Here is a 21,447-nt window from a genome sequence, read left to right as displayed (position 1 = left end):
TCAAAATATTAGATTTGATTTCTCACTGTGTAAAAGGTGCTGTTGTTTATTCACTTAAAATTTTATTTCATTGACATTTGTTGTTCTCAAATCACATGAGGCGAATGGAATTTAAAGAACTGGGTGACTGAATTCCTGGACGCTCAAGGATGATTCTGCCAGGAGTTTTTCAGATTTCTGGAGCTAATCCTCATGCTTCCTGATTGCTTTGTGCCAGCGTTCATGCCAGCGCTTGCACGATATCACTCAAAGACGCACATTGTGCTGAAATATCACATTATGGCTCCACATGAGTCAGCAGCATGGGTCCAATGACTGTGTCTCAGACTCCTTTGTGTCAGATGCCCATGTGACGGTGAGACACACTGTTATGGATCAATGTGGACAATTGCTACAATGCATGACCTTGGAAAAGACAAGGAGTGTGACACCACTTCCTGTGAATGATAACGTTTGAAGTAGCCTGAATGTAATAAAAAGCAGATGTGTTTGCTTTGAAATTATTATTATTTTTTGCCCCATTAGATATGCCTATATTTAATTAAATTGTCTTCTGGGATTTATTCCTCCTTTTGAGGAATTATTTTTTCCTAATTGGCTTGTCTTTGACAAAGTCTTTAAATGTTTTAACATTTTATGATTATTGATTACATGCTCAAAAGTTATGGTTATTCTGCTCAAAAGTTTAGGGTTACAATTATTTTTATTTTTTTAACTTTTATTCAGCAAGGATGATTTAAATTGTAAAAAAATTACACACACACACACACAAAAAAAATATTTCTATTTTAAATGAATGTTTTCTTTGGAATTCTTGAAAAATAAATGTAACTTTCTCATGACTATCTTAAAGATCACAAACTAGTATTACGGTTTCCACAAAAATGTGAAGCAGCACAGCTGTTTTCAGCATTGGTAATAAGAAATGTTTCTTGGCCAGCAAATCAGCATGAATGATTTCTGAAGGATCAAGTGACACTGAAGACTGGCGTAATGATGCTGAAAATTCATCTTTGCATCACAGGAATAAATTACATGTAAAAATATTCAAACAGAAAAATATTTCACAATATTACAGTTTTTACTATATAGTTTTTTGCAAAAAAAAAAAAGTATAGAGTATAAGAGACTTATTTCGTAAACATTAAAAAAATCTTACTCATCCCAAACTTTTGACCAGAAGTGTACTTATTACATTCAACACCAAAAATTATTGATACATAATCATTTGATTTAATTATAAAATGACCTACCCAGTATTTGTGCATGTTGTTTTTGTTTTTAGGACATTGCAGTATAGCAGCATGCTAATGACAAACTCTGTTATGCTATTTATGTACCGTACATACTGTAGTTGAAATGCTACCAATATGCTAAATACAGAACAATATGGTAAAATACCGTAGAAATCCTATGTAACTGTCGTAGGCCAGTAAGAGCTTTACATGTAAACCTCACTCCCCTGATCTCAAGAGGTTCTCTGGTGACTGACACTAAAGGCTGCGGTCTTTAACCTCCTTGTTAGAGCACCTGCGTCCCACGCCAGAGACCACGATTTGAATGCCGCTCGGAGAGGGTTGAGTAGGACTGGTTACACCTATAGCAATGCCTTCGCAACCACACACTTCAAAATAATAGCATCGAGTTTTGTACTGAAAAGTATCTTATTTATTATAAAATGTAAAGGTCTAATTTAAGTGTTAGATGTTGTAGCTGAAAGAAAAGCTATAACGGTTTGTGTTATGATGTGTTAGGCTTCAGCCTGTCCAGTTAGTGCTCCCACGCTATTGGAGACCACAGTGATTGTGCCGTAGACTATAGCAGAACCCCAGCACAACTCCATCCTGACAGCTAAATTATATTTGCCTTCACCTCTCATTCATATCTCCTGAGGTGATGCAATGAATATTTCAGTTTTCCAGAGTGTATTTAAGTCTTCCTGGATGAACTTGATTCTTGCCCGCTGGGTGTTAAATGTTGGAATGGAGTTGTTTCTGTATTGGGGAAACAAAGGCTAGTCAATGTTACTTGAACTTTCTGCATATGAACAGACATGTAACCCTCAGGACACAGAGATTGACACACACACACACACACACACACACACACACAAACATTTAACAGGACCTCACCTTAGGCTATCAGTGAGATGGAGTGTATCCCACCCACATGGGCACAAAGGTGTGAGAGAGAGAGAGAGAGAGAGAGAGAGAGAGAGAGAGAATACATATGTGTATTTTGAGATTTCGTTTGTATGTGAATGTCAGGATCGCCTCATTTTGACATGTGCTTTCTGCTCTGAACCTCTTCCTCTGAAGTTGAGTCTAGTTCTACTTGGTTTGAGGCGACTGCATCTGCGCTCTTGAGATAGGCTGACTGCTCTGGCCAGAGGCAGATTTTATTGCAGAGGTTGCTCTTCCAAAGCCCAGGAGGCTGAACGTTTCTTCATGGATCAACATATATGTTCACTATTATGTTTCTCTTTTCCAAAATTAAAATTATTAAATGAATACAACTTAAAAATAGAAAACAATGCTTTAAAATAAGCACAATTTATGATTTATGAACTGTTATTACATCTTATTGTGCCTTTTATGTTCATTTTATTCCTCATTTGAAATATGATTCCTGTTTTTCATATATATTTATGTACGGTACTGTCCAAAAGTTTGGGCTCAGTGCAATTTTTTTGTTTTTAAAATAAGGTTTTTATGTCCCAAAGCTGCATTTAGTTGATCAAAAATAGTTGAAAACAGTAATATATTAAATATTATCACAGTTTAAAAAAACTGCTATAAAAATATTGATTTTATTTATCTATTACCCAAGTTGTCAGTGTTACATGATCATTAAGGAATCATTTGAAGAACATTTAAAATAGAATTCTTTTGTAACATTATAAATATATGTATATAATCAATTAATTTGTATTCACCAAGGATGCGTTAAATTAATAAAAACATTAATCAGCACTGCTTACCATTTTTCAACTGCGATTAATAAGAAATATTTCTTGAGCACCAAATAAGCATGTTAGAATTATTTGGTATTGAATAATGGTATTGAAGATGATTGAGCTTTGTCATCACAGAAATTAATTACATTTTAAAATATATTGAAATAGAAAACAGTTGTTTTAATTAGTAATAATATTTCACAATATTACTGTATTTTTGATCAAATAAATGCATTGGTGAGCATAAGAGACTTCTTTCAAAAACATTAAGAAAATCTTACCGACCTTAAATTATTAAATGGTATTTAGTAACATTGATGTTATCTGATTTTCCTGATCTAAGCAGATAAGAGCTGAACTCCCATGACTGGACATAGCTGGAGTGGAAAGTGACATAACTTAACCTAAAACTTTGACGCTACATCCGATTGAAAGAGTTAATGTGAATGTGTTAAGAGAACATGTCTCTGCTCACTTGGCTTGGCTTGTGCAATGCAATAACATAAAACAGTGATGTAGTGTCTTGTCACCCGATACCGCTTGGCTACTTGCTAAGAAAAGTAGTTTGTTACTGGAAAGGCTACGCTATTACGGAAAAAAGTATGCTAATCGAATGTTAATTAAAGATGTAGTTACTTTAGCTTAAGGTTTTTATCAGTAAAAATCCTGTTTCACACATTACATTTAATTAAATGCATCTATTCATTCTCATCACTGTTTAAGAGAAATAACTGAGTTATATTCTCATTCAAATTTTTTAATTAAATTTTCCTTTCGAGTTATCTCTGTGGGTGTCAGATTTGACTCAGTCGACCCTTTGCTCATTGCATTGCTTTTCTTCCACTAAAGTCTCAGTCTATTTCTTAGTTCAAACACATTCATAGTGAAGCGAGCTGTCGACATTTGGGGTGGCTGCGAATCTGCTCTCTTGAGTAAGGGCTGACAGATTTCAGCAGAGAGAGAGAGAGAGAGAGAGCAAACAAGAGAAGGGAACATACAGAAAGACTGATGCAGAGTTTTGCACTTGCTCTGATCCAGCCCGAGGAGCTGAGATATTCCAGACAAACACAAACCTGTGAATGCGTGTGATTCATCAGTTGCTGGTGACTGATGTGGGTGTTGTGTTGAAAGAGTGAAGAACAGAAAGACAGCTGAATTGTGTTTTTGTGCCCTTATTTCATGAAGGGACCACAGTGTCTGCTGATTCATGGACAGCTGCTCTAGGCTTTACAGAGTGTGCAGAAAGTTTTTTGACTAGTGCTGTCTCATTTCAAACACACTTCGAGGCGAATTCACACTTCAGCATGCTTTATTTGAACGTAAACCCTGTGTTTTGTTCTTACAACCCACTGTTTATTCAATTGCGTAATGTGCTTGTATAGTACATACATGTATGTGTAATATTTGTATTTCAATCAAGTTATTGTCACATTCTGTACAAATAAGTTTCAGTATAAAATATGCCAGATTAGTTCTCCATAGATAGCCATTCCAAATTAGCGGTGTATTTTCTAATTATTAATGTATAAATAATTGATGTATAAATATTGGACAATTTTAAAACATACAATATATTTTAAAATATAAATCATTTATAAATGATACTTTTCATATATACAATTTTATTTTCTCTAATAACATTTCAGATTATATATCTAGATAATGTATATTTTATTATTATTTAATAATAATAATGGTTATTATTATATTGATTATATCACTAATTATAGATACATTTCATAATTAATCTGCATTTATATATATTTCAATATATATATATATATTTTTTTTTTATCTATATCTATATATTTAAAATATAATCAAACATTTAACATTTATTATGTTTTATCGTAGATTTTTCCCTATCTAGCTCCTACTCTAAGTCTACCAGGGACGTCTCCAATTGACATTCTCCCTGGGCCGTCTCCAATCGACGTTCTCCCTGGGCCGTCTCCAATCGACGATCCTTAACGTCTCCAATCGACGTTTAATATATAGTCTACCTAACTAACTTGCTTCCCTAACTAGCTTTCTTCCTGCACAGGAATAATCGACAAACAGACCTCAGCAAATGTCCTTTAAATGCTTTAATCACGGCCGGAGGATCTCTCGAGCAGTTCTCAGAGAATCTCCCCCAAGAAGAAGCAAGGCCGGAGGATCTCAGACAAATTCCATTGAGAATCCCACCAGCTGACACGAATACAACAGTTTTTATTGAATAGGGAGGTATGGCAAAATGATATGAATTAGATTGGTGCTTCATATGCAAACCCTTCTGTTACTAGGTAAAGCAAACTTTGTTTTAATTGCATGCAACACAGGACAGAACGTTTTAGTACATTGTGTTTCAAAGTGTTATCATGTTAGGCCTAAAAAGAGAAGTAAGGTTAGATGTTAGAAACATGGTTAGTTTAATATACAGTTTACTATTAATTTTTGTACTATTACTATTTTATCTATTAAAAATCAATTTTTTTGCACTATGCAAATTGAGTGCACACCAAATTACAAAAGTCCACAATATCTCATGCTGTCAAAACACCAAGACACAGAGGGGATTGCCTTTTCCAGTAGACTGTGTCCATAATGAATGTTAAAACAAAAGCAGACGAAACGGATTAACCAAAGCCCATCTGTAGATCAGGTCAAGAAGTATTTTCTTGAAAAAAAATTTCAGCCACTAAACAGACCTTTCACCTCTTTGTTATAAAAACCGCCTGTTAAATCAACAAGAGAACTGAACATATTGAAAATCTGTTTTATTTGTGCAAGAAACCTTGACTATTATCGATAATCTATTAAAAATAGTCCAATTTAACTCTACTGAAATTGTGCTGTGTAAACCTTTTAGGCCATCTCAGACACACCAGCTGCGCTGTAATTCTCCTAGTCCCAATGCATTTATGACTCAATGATTCTTTCAGAAACTGGGACAACAGGAATGAGAAGCGAATCGCCATGCAGACTCGAAAGCAGGTTAGCATGCAGATGTAGGGCGCTGATGCTCACCTGCGTGGTGGCAGTTGGCCTGACAAGTGAGCGGATTAGACACTGATTTAGATCCATGTCAGTGTCCCTGAGGAACTCTCCCACAGGGAACAGAACGCGCTGCACCATGGGCCACAGAGCCCAGCTGGTTCTCGGCTCCCGTTCACTACTAATATCCCACCGCAGTAAAGATAGCTCATAGTTAGCGTCCTGAATGACTAACTGCAAGCTGGCTTTACTGTTATTAGGCTACTTATGCTGAAACCATAATGTCAGGCACTAGATATTTAATATTTTTTACTATAATATTGATTTCCAAGAAACTGTAAAGTGATGCAGTTTTTTGTGAAAAGAAAGTTCAGTCTGTTTCTTTATAGGAACATTTGTAAATGAATGACTTTCTTATCATCATGCAGTGTTGAATTACGCCATATCTGACAGTAAACAGATGCCCCCTGTTTTCTCAACTTTCATATTTTTCACATTCATTTCTCAAATCCCTCATTTACACCAATAAATGCCTGCTGATGAGGCTGCGTGTGAAAAACTGTCCAGTCAGCTCTGCTACAGTGATTTTTGCCTGTGATTCTAGACGGGGGAGACAGATGCAAATCCAGATTCCTCTCGGCAAAAATTGATCATCTGAATATCATCTCAGCATTACCTGTCTGTTTAACAAGGCCTCCTGTCAGTGCTATGTAGTCCTGTTTTTCTACTGAGCTGAAACAGCAAAAAGTGACGGGACAGAGGTTTTTTTTTTCTTTCAGCAGCGACTAAACTGAACATGTTCTGTCATTACTCTTGAATGAAATAGGTGGCTATTGCACAGGTTGGATGTCAGTGACATGAAATATTGATCAAATCATGTTTCATAACTATCACTTACACACCGAGCAGCACATATTTGATTTGAGAGCAACAGCAGAGGAGAATATTTTCAGTGAATAAGGACGGCTAGTTCATCACATGCTAATCGGGTATCTGTATGCTATGCTAATACATAAGCTAACTATAGACATAAACTGTCATTAGAACGTAGTTCAAATAGCTTTTATCATAACATGATTTTATTGGAATTGTAATCAGGAGCTTAAAAGAGTAGCTTTTAAACAAACAAATATTTGAGCCAATGGGATGGCTTGGGGTCCTAACAGAGACCCAAATTCGAAGGAGGACCTGATTTGTCATCACACCGGCCGCATATAAATGCCAGAATGTAAAATTAGTTATCTTATGCACATTTAAATGTGATCCATTTTCATTTGTCCTTTACAAACTAAAGCAAAATTGGCAGCAATTTTCTATTACAAATGCACAGTTCTCACACTTTTTTTGTGCATTAAAATTACAGATGAAAAATTTCATATTCATTTTATGCCTTATGTTGTGATCTCACATAGCATTATATTTTAGTCCATACATTTGAGAGCCATGTTCTAAAATGTGATGCATAACAAATACATACTAGGCTACATGCATGCAAAGTTTTGACGCTGCTTTAATCACCTCCATATGAATTCATGTTGTATGAACTGTTCCACTATCTCGTTTATCTACTGTTCGCCGTTCACTCAATCTCCCTCTACCTATTCTGTGCTTGTTGGAGTGCGCACCTGAAAGGTCTCCTGTGTGTTGTGGTTGTAAAGAGATGGTTCTACGTCTAAATAAGCCCAATTCTTGTCAAGAAAAAAGAGACCGAAACAGCAACTGTGAGCAGGGTGTCCACCCCTTATCTGATCAGCAGCAATTCCTCGAATGATATACAGTAAAAGACTGTTATAATTTGTATGCATGGTCAAGCAGTAATTTGGTGGGTCTGTTTGAAACATACTCTATTTGCATAATATATTTTTGTGAATTGGGTGCTAAAACACTGCAGACATGTGCCAAAATGACACAAAAACCCCATGACTGCATTGGTTGAATTTGTAGGAAATAATCCCAGTGAAATAAACTGATCCGGCAGCAGACAGAAAGATGTTACAGTGATAATCTTGTGTTTAGTTTTACACACCGGATCATCTGTCCTGTCTCTCTGCCCACAACACTAGCTCAGTGATACTGAACGCCACTGTGTGTGTGTGTCTCTGTTCAGGCTTCATTTCTAAAACGCGCTGTAATCCATCATGTTCCTGATAACTCTCTCTCTCTCTCTGTGTGTGTGTGTGTGACAGGAATGGTGTGTGGGTGGGATTTCTGTCTGGGATTTATTTAACGAGGCAAATCACTAGAATGGGTCTTGCAACTTCCTATGATATCTCTACTTCCTCTCATCTGATGCAAGTGACATTAATAAACCAGAACACTATGATGTATTACTGAGCTCTGACAAGATTTCATAATTTCTGAGATGCATATTCAAGTCTGAGATTAGCTGATTCGAGAACAAGTGCTTTTTTTTTGTACATTTGTGATGCATTGACAGCCATTCAGAAGTTGTAAAAACTGAATATGCTGTTTGAAAGTTTATTTTTTATTTTTTATAAATTAATACTTTTATTCAGCTATAGGATGCATTAAATTGATAAAAAATACTTTTATAATGTTACAAAAGAAAATCACACTGTTTTCATCATTGATAATAATAATAATAATAATAATAATAATAATAATAATAATGTTTCTTGAACAGCAAATTAGCATATTAGAATGATTTTGTGACAGTGAAGACTAGAGAAATGATGCTGAAAATTCAGCTTTGCATCACAGGAATAAATTGGAGTTTAAAATATATAGCAGTTATTTTAAATTGTAATACTCTTTCATAACATTACTGTCTTTACTGTATTTTTGATCAAATAAATGCAGCCTTGTTGAGCATAAGAGACATATTTTTTAAATCTTACCGACCCCAAACCTTTGAAACGGTATAGTGTATTACTGATACCACCATTTTACCATGGTACAGCCAGAGTACTTCTGTGTAAGGGTCTGTTACAGTGCCGATAGCTAAGATGCTTGTGTATGTGAATGAGTGATGCTATCATAGGATGCTTCTCCTATCTATCCCAGAATTCAAATGCTCTCATTAATGCTAGACACGCAGCTTCACAATCATCGTTGTTTGCAGTGGATCGTTAGGAGAAATGCACGCCACTGGCAAACTCATTTATCAAATACCTCAGAAAAGTGTTTTAGGATGAGGGCTCTTGTTGTATTGATTGGGTGGTGAAGAGCTAGCGTGTTAAATGTTTCATATCAAATCACTCAGATAAAGTGTCCCTGCTGCTAACTCACACTCTTCTGTATGTGAGGAATAAATGGGAAGTTTTCAAAGTTTGACAATGCTAATGAATGTCATCTGCTTTTTCACACACACTTTTTCTCTAGAATGCATTAACCTTAATCCCAATGTTCCTGCAATCTCCTGTGGTGGATTTTTTATAGATAAAATAGTAAACTGTATATTAAACTAACCATGTTTCTAACATCTAACCTTATTTCTCTTTTTAGGCCTAACATGATAACACTTTGAAACACAATGTACTAAAACGTTCTGTCCTGTTTTTAAATGTTGTATGTTGTGTTGCCATACCCCTTTTACTTTGGTTGTGTGAGTGTAAAAATAACAAATATGGGAATTGAAACTAGACAGATGACTAAATTTGATCATTAAAGTAATCATTAAAACAAAGTTTGCTTTACCTAGTAACAAGAGTTTGCATATGAAGCACCAATCAAATTCATGTAATTTTGCCATACCTCCCTATTCTATAAAAACTGTTGTATTCGTGTTAGCTGGTGGGATTCTCAGTGGAATTTGTCTGAGATCCTCCGACCTTGCTTCTTCTTGGAGGAGATTCTCTGAGAACTGCTCGAGAGATCCTCTGGCCGTGATTAAAGCATTTAAAGGATATTTGCTGAGGTCTGTTTGTTGATTATTCCTGCGCAGGAAGTAAGCTAGTTAGGGGAACAGGTATTAGCACCCAGCCGACGTCGATGTGTAGACGCGCTAGAGTATAGGATTAGACTCAGCCGACGTCGATGTGTAGACGCGCTAGAGTATAGGATTAGACTCAGCCGACGTCGATGTGTAGACACGCTAGAGTATAGGATTAGACTCAGCCGACGTCGATGTGTAGACGCGCTAGAGTATAGGATTAGACTCAGCCGACGTCGATGTGTAGACGCGCTAGAGTATAGGATTAGACTCAGCCGACGTCGATGTGTAGACACGCTAGAGTATAGGATTAGACTCAGCCGACATCGATGTGTAGATGCGCTAGGGCATAGGATTAGACTCAGCCGCCGTTGATGTGTAGACGCGCTAGAGTATAGGATTAGACTCAGCCGACGTCGATGTGTAGACGCGCTAGAGTATAGGATTAGACTCAGCCGACGTCGATGTGTAGACGTGCTAGGGCTAGGATTAGACTCAGCCGCCGTTGATGTGTAGACGCGCTAGAGTATAGGATTAGACTCAGCCGACGTCGATGTGTAGACGTGCTAGAGTATAGGATTAGACTCAGCCGCCGTTGATGTGTAGACGCGCTAGAGTATAGGATTAGACTCAGCCGCCGTTGATGTGTAGACGCGCTAGAGTATAGGATTAGACTCAGCCGACGTCGATGTGTAGACGTGCTAGGGCTAGGATTAGACTCAGCCGCCGTTGATGTGTAGACGCGCTAGAGTATAGGATTAGACTCAGCCGACGTCGATGTGTAGACGTGCTAGAGTATAGGATTAGACTCAGCCGACGTCGATGTGTAGACGCGCTAGAGTATAGGATTAGACTCAGCCGTTGATGTGTAGACGCGCTAGAGTATAGGATTAGACTCAGCCGACGTCGATGTGTAGACGTGCTAGGGCTAGGATTAGACTCAGCCGCCGTTGATGTGTAGACGCGCTAGAGTATAGGATTAGACTCAGCCGACGTCGATGTGTAGACGTGCTAGAGTATAGGATTAGACTCAGCCGCCGTCGATGTGTAGACGCGCTAGGGTATAGGGTTGTACTCAGCTGACGTCGATGTGTAAACGAGCTAGAGTATAGGATTAGACTCAGCCGACGTTGATGTGTAGACGCGCTAGGGCATAGGATTAGACTCAGCCGACGTCGATGTGTAGACGCGCTAGGGTATAGGATTAGACTCAGCCGACGTCGATGTGTAGACGTGCTAGGGCTAGGATTAGACTCAGCCGACGTCGATGTGCCGACGTCGATGTGTAGACGCACTAGAGTATAAATATTATAGGCCCAGGTAGACTTAGGTCAGATGAGATAGGACTTAGTTAGGTTTAGGGAAAAATCTGACACTCCGCTAAATAATGTGCTGAAATTAAAATGATTGCTGACATGTCTCCCTTATAGATTGAAAACAACCCACTTTACATTTAGAAACAGCAAAATGGACAACGCCTGCTTGTTTCTCTGCTTTGTAACATCATTAAGCAGCTTCCTCAGAATGTGTTGATAGGCTGATTGCTAGGCTAACTGTCTTTGCATGCACTTTTAGCAATACTGTGAAGGAAACGGGAAATAAAAGGTAATAACTGTGTTTACTATAAAATAAAAACTGTTTGGATGGCTGGTGATGGTGAAAAGGATTACAGTAACATAGGAAGGCTTGTGCTTAGTGGGAATCTAAAGATTGTACTAGTGGTGTAGCGACCATGTAAAGTATAGAAGGGACGTATCTTCTCTGGCCAAATTGCTCAGATGTTTAAACAAAAAAGAGTAATACGATTGCGTGTTAATGTATGTGCATGTTTTGTGAGTAAAGTGTTATGTAAATTCCATCAGGGCCTGGTAAAGGTTGCTAAAGGTTTATTTTAAAGTGCGTTGACATAAAGCAACTTATTGTTTACTTTTGCGGTCTATTCACAGACTTTTGCAACCTCAAACCTCTGAACGGTAGTGTACATTCACATGGATGAAATGTATTCTGGGAATCTCATGTTATAAATGTTCTCTTCCAAGAGGTTTCTTTAAGATAGATAAGCATAATCACTTCCTTCTGAATGTGGTGATGCTATAGTTACTGCTACACATACAGGCTGACTGTGTGTGTTAATTTGATGCTTTATCTGTGTAACTGCTTTGAGCTGAACGGATTAAAGTGAACATTTCCTTCCTTTCCCTGTAAAATAACATTATCTCTCTCTCTCTCTCTCTCTCTCTCTCTCTCTCTCTCTCTCTCTCTCTCTCTCTCTCTCTCTCTCTCTCTCTCTCTCTCTCTCTCTCTCTCTCTCTCTCTCTCTCTCTCTCTCTCTCTCTCTTTCTCTCTTTCACTCACACTCACACACACACACACGCACACGCACACACACACAGATTTTTTTTGGGATTCTCATTCTGTGGTCTAATTGGATCCTAATTGGAATTTTCCTCCCTAGAGTTCTCAGATAAGTTAATGGTCTGTGAATTGGTCCTTCTTCAATCTCCAATCTTACTGTGTGTGTATGTTAGTGGGCCATGAGAGACCTTAGAGGGAAATAGCATTGGTTTTACTCACTATTTTAAATGCTTTTATTAGGGGTCATGTAAGGTATCTCTCTAGGCAGAAACCAGAAGATGTTTATATGTTTCCAGTTTTACCTACAGAGTAATCTATTTTATATTAACTCTAATTTATCGAGGCGGAAAAGAACTCCAGCCCAGCTCAGCTCACTTTACAGAGAGATGTGATTTATTGATCTCTAAGGGGTAATTTAGCAAGCACACCATGAGTCAGAATCGAACGGGGGTTGTTACGGCCAAAAACACTGAATATCAGCCACCAAAAGATCACAACAAATTGCTTGACACCTTTGTGTAGCTAGTCTGTTAGGTAAAGTACTAAAAGATAAATGATAATAACTAGCTAAATTTTAGTTTATAGTGCATTAATATAATGAATCCATTCAAACAAGAATTTAATTAATTAGGATAAATCATTTCCTGCCATTTTCTGTGACAGAATGCCCACTTTTTTCAGATCGTATTTTTTTTTTTTTTGTGGAATAAATGAGAATCTGAATCCTCTTTCTGACTGCTGAACCCGTTTGTGTCCACAGCCTCACAAAATAAATGACAATGAATCACATCCCTATATCAAATTTTTTCCTAAACAGCCATGGTTCACAGAAACACATTTTGTCCGTTTCCTTGGTTTCTGTTTTCAGTGTGTTGCACTGGATGTTGGAGGCCAAACACATTAGTTGTGTGGGTTTAATCAAATGCTATGCTGTTCAAGGGCCTGTAAACCTTCTTGAGCAGTAACATTAAGCTCAGATAAGAGCGCATTAAATTCCATCTGTTTGCTGTGTGCTTTTTTATATGCTTCCTCTGTCCTTGGATTGGAGAATAGGCTCAGGATAGAAATGGCTGACAGCCCAGCTCTTTAGAAAAAGAATCCTGTCTCTGACAGTGTGTACTCTCACCCGCTGACAAACACACACGTGCTCAGATACACAAGTCACAGGTAGACACTTGCTTTATTTGACACTAACGTACCACACAAGATAGACACACTAACACACAAATACACACATCTTTATGGCCCAAGATGGCAATAAATAAGTGTCAGTGTTGGGTGTCTGTTGAGTCCTGTCTGTCTTTATTAGTTAATTTGTTTCACCTGTGTCTAGTTAATTATCTGTATCAGCTGTGTTCTGTCAATCAGTGTTTCATCAGTGTGTGTATTTAGTTCCTTCTGTTCAGTCAGTCTTTGTCCGTTCTTGTCTATGTTAAGTGGTTTTTGGTGTGAGTGTAATCCTGCCTGTCTGTACCTGTGGAAATACCTATTGTGAGTAAAAGTTTATATTGGAATCTTCTGCCTTCATCATCTTTTTGAACAGCCAGCGACTGTTCACGTCATGTCCGCCGAGCCAGCGACTGTTCACGTCATGTCCGCCGAGCCAGCGACTGTTCACGTCATGTCCGCCGAGCCAGCGACTGTTCACGTCATGTCCGCTGATCCAGCGACTGTTCACGTCATGCCCGCCGAGCCAGCGACTGTTCACGTCATGCCCGCCGAGCCAGAGACTGTTCACGTCATGTCCGCTGATCCAGCGACTGTTCACGTCATGCTTGCCGAGCCAGCGACTGTTCACGTCATGCCCGCCGAGCCAGAGACTGTTAACGGCATACCCGCAGAGCTTCCTTCGCCGCTGGTCCCGTCCAGCCCAGAGCCTTCATTGCCGGTCCCGTCCAGCCCAGAGATGTTTTTGCCACTGGTCCCGTCCAGCCCAGAGACTATTTCGCCGCTGCTTCCGCCCAGCCCTGAGCCTGTCACCACCCCAGAGCCTGAACTCCCACCCAGCCTCCCTCTCCCACCTCCTCTCATCTGCCTTCTCTCAACCCTTCCTCCACCACTACCTGGCAACCCCTCTGCTCCTCTATCCACCTTTGAGGAGGTGGAGTCGCCATGGGTCTGCCTTCCACCAACTCCACCAGGGTCGGTGGATCCCCGGTCTCCGCCTCCGACCTCCTCTACTTGGACTCTGCTTCAGCCTGCCTGTACATTACCTCCACCGTGGCTCCTACCTCCCTCACCTCCCCCATGGCCCATCAGCCCACCAGCTCCGCCGGGCTCCCTCATCCCCCCGGTTCCGCCTTGGTCATTCCTCGCCCCGCCCTCGCCTCGGGACTCCTTTCCTCTGGCTTCGCCTCGTCCATCCATCCCTCTAGCTCTGTTAGGCTCCTCACTCCCTCCGTCTTCACATTGGTCCTCGGTCATTCCGACTCCGCCGTGGCCTTCTGGATCCCCGCCTGAGTCTCGGTCGCCGGAGCCGTCGATGTCGCCATGTCCTCCCAGTCCCTCAGCATCGCCCCGTCTCGTCGGCTCTACGGCTCCACCCTGGTCTCCTCAACCACCTGCCTCGCCTCCGTCAGTCGGCCCCCTAGAGTCGTCAGTCCTGCCTCCCCCATGGCTCCTCCTTCCATCGGCTCCGCCCTGGCCGCCTGCTCCGCCCTGGTCCCTCTTGCCCTCTATCTGCCCTCACCTGCTCTTTGTCCTCCTATGTTCCCCCCCTCCCTCCACAGTTAATCCTTCCACGGCGCGAGGACGCGCCTACCGGGAGGGGGGAGTACTGTCAGTGTTGGGTTTCTGTTGAGTCCTGTCTGTCTTTATTAGTTAATTTGTTTCACCTGTGTCTAGTTAATTATCCGTATCAGCTGTGTTCTGTCAATCAGTGTTTCATCAGTGTGTGTGTGTATTTAGTTCCTTCTGTTCAGTCAGTCTTTGTCCGTTCTTGTCTATGTTAAGTGGTTTTTGGTGTGAGTGTAATCCTGCCTGTCTGTACCTGTGGAAATACCTATTGTGAGTAAAAGTTTATATTGGAATCTTCTGCCTTCATCTTTTTCATCATCTTACACCAAACCGTGCCAATAAGAATGATGTGGCTTTCTAATTGATTTTTTTTTTTTTTTTTTAAACATCAGAATACTTACGAAAGGTCTGCAGGCACAAGCATTTGACTGATCCACGAGAGCTTAATCAGAGGGAATAATAATAATTGGTTTTCCGAGAATTTATTATTTATCATTAAATAACAAAAAATAGCAATATAATAAAGTTTATTTTTTGTTTTATTGTTGTTAATGAAATAATATGAATAATAATTGAACTGCTGATAATAATTAATAATAATTCTTAGTTTTTAATTTTATTATTACATTTATTTTGCATTTATTTTATTTTATTTTACATTTATTTATTTATTTTGTATGCAACTGTGCTGCAAACTCTTAATAGAGAACACTGAACATTGAAAATTGAAAACTGGAAAGGACAGAGAGAGTTTTTATATCGACTGAGCAGGTCATCACTTCTATAAAACAATAACACAGGGGTGAACACCAGTCGATTGAGTGGAAACTTTCAATTACTCTTCAGCCCCCTCCTTCCCATCATAAAAAAATCATTTGTACTCCATTATATAACCGTGCTGTGATGTTCAGTTGTCAGTCACAGACACATTCAGATCATATTGACTTCTCTTTTGCATTTGAATGGACAAAAACACACAAAATGCCAAAATGCGTATCCTCGTAAGCAGTCTTACATGAGTTAAAGTTTAATGTACGTCAGGTTCATTCAATTTCTGGATAATTCCTGTTAGATCAAATATTTAAATCAACTAACACACAAAATAATTGTATGTTATTTCTACATTAATTTGGATATTAAATGTGAAATTACCGGTATCACAATATAAAAATATATTAAAAACTTTAATGTTAGGTGCATTCATTACAGAAAAATTAAAAATGTGTGATTAATTAGTATTTTTTTAATCGATTGACTGCAATAATATATACTAATAATAATTATATACATACATACATACATATATATATACATTGCATTTTAAAATGTATTTAAATAGAAAACAGTTATTTTAAATTGTAATACTATTTTTTCCAATATTACTGTTTTTACTGTATCTTTGAGGCCTTGGTGACCATAAGAGAAAAATAAATAAAATTAAAATCTTATTTGGGGGATGAAATCGTATTCCAGGGGGCGGCACTGCAAATTTACTAGCCATTAAAGGGGCAGGGGCTCAAGCCACTGAAATATTATGGGTTATGATGAATGAATGAATGAATGAATGAATGAATGAATGAATGAATGAATGAATGAATGAATGAATGAATGAATGAATGAATGAAGTTAAATACACTTCCACTGACGGTCCTGATGATGTTGTTAATTGTGTCTCTCTCAGGTGAGCACCTGCGGGTCTGTCCTCAGGGTTACACCTGCTGCACGTCCGGGATGGAGGAGAACCTCCTGAACCTGAGCAGAAGAGAGTTTGAGACACAGGTGAAGGAGTCTGGACGCACCTTACAGGCCTCTCTCAGCGTCCAGTTCAAGAGCTTTGATGGTGAGTTACTGTCTGGAAAGAGGGTCTCTTTACATTACACTTCCCATCATGAGGTTGAGAAGAATCGTTTGTTGAAAAAAGGATGCCACTCTTTGAAGAAAATGTTCTAACCTTAAAGAGTTCTGTCAGGTACTTCATAATATAGAACCTTTTAGGGGTTCCCATCATGTTCCCATCATGGGATCATGTTATGGAATTAGTTGATTGTTATAATTCGTTTTAATGCAATTTTTTTTTTTTTTTGATCAAATTTGATGAATTACACAGCTTGTAAACATAAATAAGTTTTATGCAATCATTTAAGACATTTGTCCTTTAGAACTGGCATAAAGGCTTCTTACAAATTGAGTCAAGAACCCTAAGGTTCTATATAGAACCTTTTTTTCTAAGAGGGTGGCTGCTTGCCCAACAAACCTGTGCTTGATATCTCAGAGCAGAGCACAGTTAAAACCTCCGTGGCATCAGACAGATGGTGTGTGTGTGTGTGTGTGTGTGTGTGTGTGTGTGTGTGTGTGTGTGTGTGTTTGTGTGTGGATTTCTCACTTATTCTCAAGCCTGCTGAATACTGTGAGTGTGGATATGATTCATGCTGTTTACCTGAGTGACTGTGTTTGGAGAGATGGAGATCGAGCCCAAAAAAGTATATATATACATATATATATATATATATATATATCCCATTTATCTTTCTCTTGCTTCATAATCATTTATTTCTCTCTCTGTGTGTGTAGGCATCTTAATCAGTGTTTTTGCTTTTTGTGTAGATGGGTGTGTGTGTGAGATTTGTTTGATTAGCTCTTTCTGTAAGAGTTAAACAACTTCTCAATCAGCATCCTTCACACAATTACATGCATTAAATGTGTGTGTTTTGCGGTTTTGGATGGGGGAATTCTCACAAAAGAATAAAAAAGACATTATATTTTGCATTAAGAAATCAAAGGTTTTTTTTTTTTTGCATTGTGACATTATTTTCATTCAAGTGCATTTTCCTCTTAAATTCTCATTTCTATAAAGAAATAAAAATGTATTTCTTGTTATTGTGATACAGTAATTAAAAAATCACTGTCTGGATATAAAAAAAAATATATATATATATATTACAGGCATTGCAATAATACTACAGTACATCATACTTACTAGACATGGGTATTTCAATAAGTATAAACTAAATTCAAATAATGTCATAATGCAAAAAATAATAATTTGAAAAAATACTTGATTTTCTTAATGCAAAATATAATTTAGTTATATTAAAATATTATTATTAATATACAATTCATATTTATTTATTTACATATTTACAATTTGAAAGGTAAAACATGACCAGGGCATTTCTTGACATTGAGAGGTATAATAATTATAATAATAAAGGTCAACAGATGGGTTTGTGTAGGTCTGGCATTCTAATCATGATCCTTGCCAAATGTCGCATTTGATTAATTGTATTGGCAAGCAGAACAAAAAAGTAGAATATAGAGAACAGGCATAATATATAGCGCTTTTCAAAGATTTAATAATCTCTAGAATCATTGTGAATGTTAAAAGCTGAAGAAATATTTATAGAATCTCTCTCTTGTACTGTTTTTTTTTTTTTTTTTTTTGGTACTTAAAGTTGAAAAATGTCAGTGTCTCTGTTGTTTTGGAGTTCATAAGTGCCAATTTTGGGGTTTAAAGCATGTCTCTGCCAGCTCACCTCCAGGAATCCTGTGTGTGTGTACAAACACACTCTCTCACACACACATGATGTAGTGTGTTTGTGGTGAGAATGCTTGAACTGTGATTATTTCCCAAGTGCTGTTGCACAGGGAGGAGATCTGGTCAGTGTGTGTTTCCCAGCATGAATTATGCTTGGCAGCACAGTAAGCAGTGATGGTGGATTATACCCAGGGTGTGTGTGTGTGTGTGTGTAGCTATTTATGTAAGATTTGAAAGACTAAAGGCAGTAACAGTGTAAAATTTGACAATATTTATTATAAACATTATAAAACAGCCTCTCTGAATCATGCGTGCTGTCAAAGACGCTAACATTTGTTTCCAGTTTTCACCCCTTACTAACTGCAAAAGAGATCAATTTACAGCAACCTAGGGCCCAGTCTCTTAAATCATAAATCTCAAAGGCTGTTGTCATTTCCACATCGATTTAATTTTCTCTCACATTTTTCTAGTTTAGTTTAATAGCTTTGTAAAAATAAAAAAATAAAAAAAATTATAAAAAGAGAAAACTGGCAGTAAAGAGTATAGTGCCTATCTGCTTATCTGTCTGTCTGTCTGTCTGTCTGTCTGTCTGTCTGTCTATCTATCTATCTATCTATCTATCTATCTATCTATCTATCTATCTATCTATCTATCTATCTATCTATCTATCTATCTATCTATCTATCTATCTATCTATCTATCTATCTATCTATCTATCTGTCTGTCTGTCTGTCTGTCTGTCTGTCTGTCTGTCTGTCTGTCTGTCTGTCTGTCTGTCTGTCTGTCTGTCTGTCTGTCTGTCTGTCATCCATCCACCCATCATCTTTCTATCCTTAGGACATGTAAATCTAATAATCCTTTCAGACACCACTCTTCCTCTTTTACTGTCTGTTTAGTTGTGTCTGTCGTCAGGTATGTGTATGATTGGGTTTGTGTCATTATGTGTTGAAAGGTTTGTCTCCTAGAGCGTTTGTTTTGTCTTCTTAGAATCACAGCTAAAAGTATGTTAGAGCATAATGAGCTGTTATGAGTCTGTTTTAGGAAGTTAAGTATGGCTCTCGATGTGTTTTAGGGTGTGTGTGTGTGTGTGTGTATGCTGGGTGCTGGATTCTCTGTAAGGGTGAGGAGATTCTCAGTAGGAATTTGAGTGGATTTTCACTGTAGGGGATGGTTTCTGAATGTATCAGACTCAGACACATACGTTGAAAACATTTGGCCACATTTTGATATAAAGCTAAACAGAAATGATAGAAAAAGACTTTCAAAAGACAATCAAATTCAAGTTGCAGGCCCGAAGATTTACATGTCTGTGGTAAAGACAACTAATCAAAACGCAGCATAGAAGATAATAAATCTCTTTTATCAGATCACATTGTTCAATTTACGACTTTTCTTGTTCTCAAGTGCCTTTGTCTGAATCACTGCAGATTTAATCTGTGATATTTTCTAAGCTGAATACATTTAGGCCTGATTGTAAACAGCAGCTAAGAAATTTAAGTGCTGATTTACTGAAATAATATTTTCAATTACACCAATTCAAAAACAATTTCCTGTTGAAGGTCGCCTCTGATGATGTCATCTGCGACAAGGACAGCTGCTCTGTCGCCCATCCTTATTGGCCGTTTGCATGTTGACATGCAAATAATGTTAAGTAAGAATATAATTTGTAAGTCGCTTTTAATAAAAGACACTTTGGATAAAAGCGTCAGCAAAATTAAAAAATAAATGTAAAATGAATAAATGTTGAGGAAGACCTGCAGTGATACAGACTTGATCTCAGAGACATCTCTCTCTCTTTCTCTCTCCCTCACACACACACGAGTTTTATGAGGAGCAGTGACAGTTTTTATGTTATGATTCTGTTTCCTCTTTTCTTTATACTCCTTCATTTTCCAAATGCCAAAATGGTTGCTGGCCAAAGTACTGTGCATATCACTCTCAGAAAAAAAGGTACAAAAGCTGTCACTGGGACAGTACCCTTAAAAAGGGTTCTAATATGTACCATTTAGGTACTAATATGTACACGATTGGTACCAATATGTACACGTTTGGTACCAATATGTACCTTTGAGGGACTTATATGCACTTATATGCACTTATATGGGACTTATATATTGTAAAGGTACCGCCACAGTGACAGCCACAGAAACCTTAAACATGAATAGTCCTCCTGTTAATTGGAGATATATAAATGCTAAAACAAATACATAGTGATTTAAAATACCTTTTTTCGTGGATCGCAACCCTCCACCACCCTTATTGCTTATTGCTTTAATGAATCTCTCTCTGTACACTACCATTCAAAATCTTGGGATTTTTAAATGTTTTTGAAAAAAGTTTGCTCACCAAGGTTGCATTTATTTGATAACAAATACAGTAAAAACAGTCATATTTTTGCAATAACTGTTTTCTATTTTAATGTTTTAAAATGTAATTTATTCCTGTGATGGCAAAGCTAAATTTTCCAGCGTCATTACTCCAGTCTTCAGTGTCACATGATCCTTCAGAAATCATTCTAATATGCGGATTTGATACTTAAGATCAGTTTCTTCATATTATCAATGTTAAAAAAAACATTGCTTAATATGTTTGTGGAAATCATGATATATATATTTTTTTACAATTCTTTAATGAACAGAAAGTTCAAAAGAACTGCATTTTGTCTTTAGTGTCACTTTTGATAAATTTAATGCATCCTTGCTGAATAAAAGGATTAATCTTACTGACCCCAAACTTTTGAACGTTAGTAAAGTACCATAGGCTCCATTGACATGTAGGTCCACCTGTGTGTGCACCTGTGGAGACTCGGTTGACATGCATGTTATCAGGAGGAGATTCAGGCCACAGCTGGTGTACTGTCTGATTTAAGACCCTTCAGACAGAGCTAGAGTTTACAAGCTCCACTGAAGGAGGCTTTAAAGAGCTCGTCTGTGACCATTAAGCTCCTGAAATTCATGTACATTCCAAATGCATGATCTCTGATACTAGGTGTAGACA

The 21,447-nt window shown here is 37.9% G+C and overlaps 1 protein-coding gene across 1 annotated transcript in view; it reads left to right on the top strand.

Annotated features, from left to right (window-relative positions):
- The window catches only part of gpc1b (glypican 1b), a 71,319-nt gene that overhangs the window by 23,792 nt on the left and 26,080 nt on the right, over positions 1–21,447 (top strand). The window contains exon 2 of the mRNA XM_084411332.1: positions 16,597–16,755. Within this exon, the coding sequence (XP_084267458.1) occupies positions 16,597–16,755 (159 nt within the window). The remainder of the gene's footprint in view (positions 1–16,596; positions 16,756–21,447) is intronic.

The sequence above is a fragment of the Rutilus rutilus genome (assembly GCF_951802725.1).
Source record: "Rutilus rutilus genome assembly, chromosome: 6".
Lineage (NCBI taxonomy): Eukaryota > Metazoa > Chordata > Actinopteri > Cypriniformes > Leuciscidae > Rutilus > Rutilus rutilus.
The sequence above is the reverse complement of the archived record's forward strand: the minus strand, read 5'-3'. Positions and strand labels throughout refer to the sequence as shown.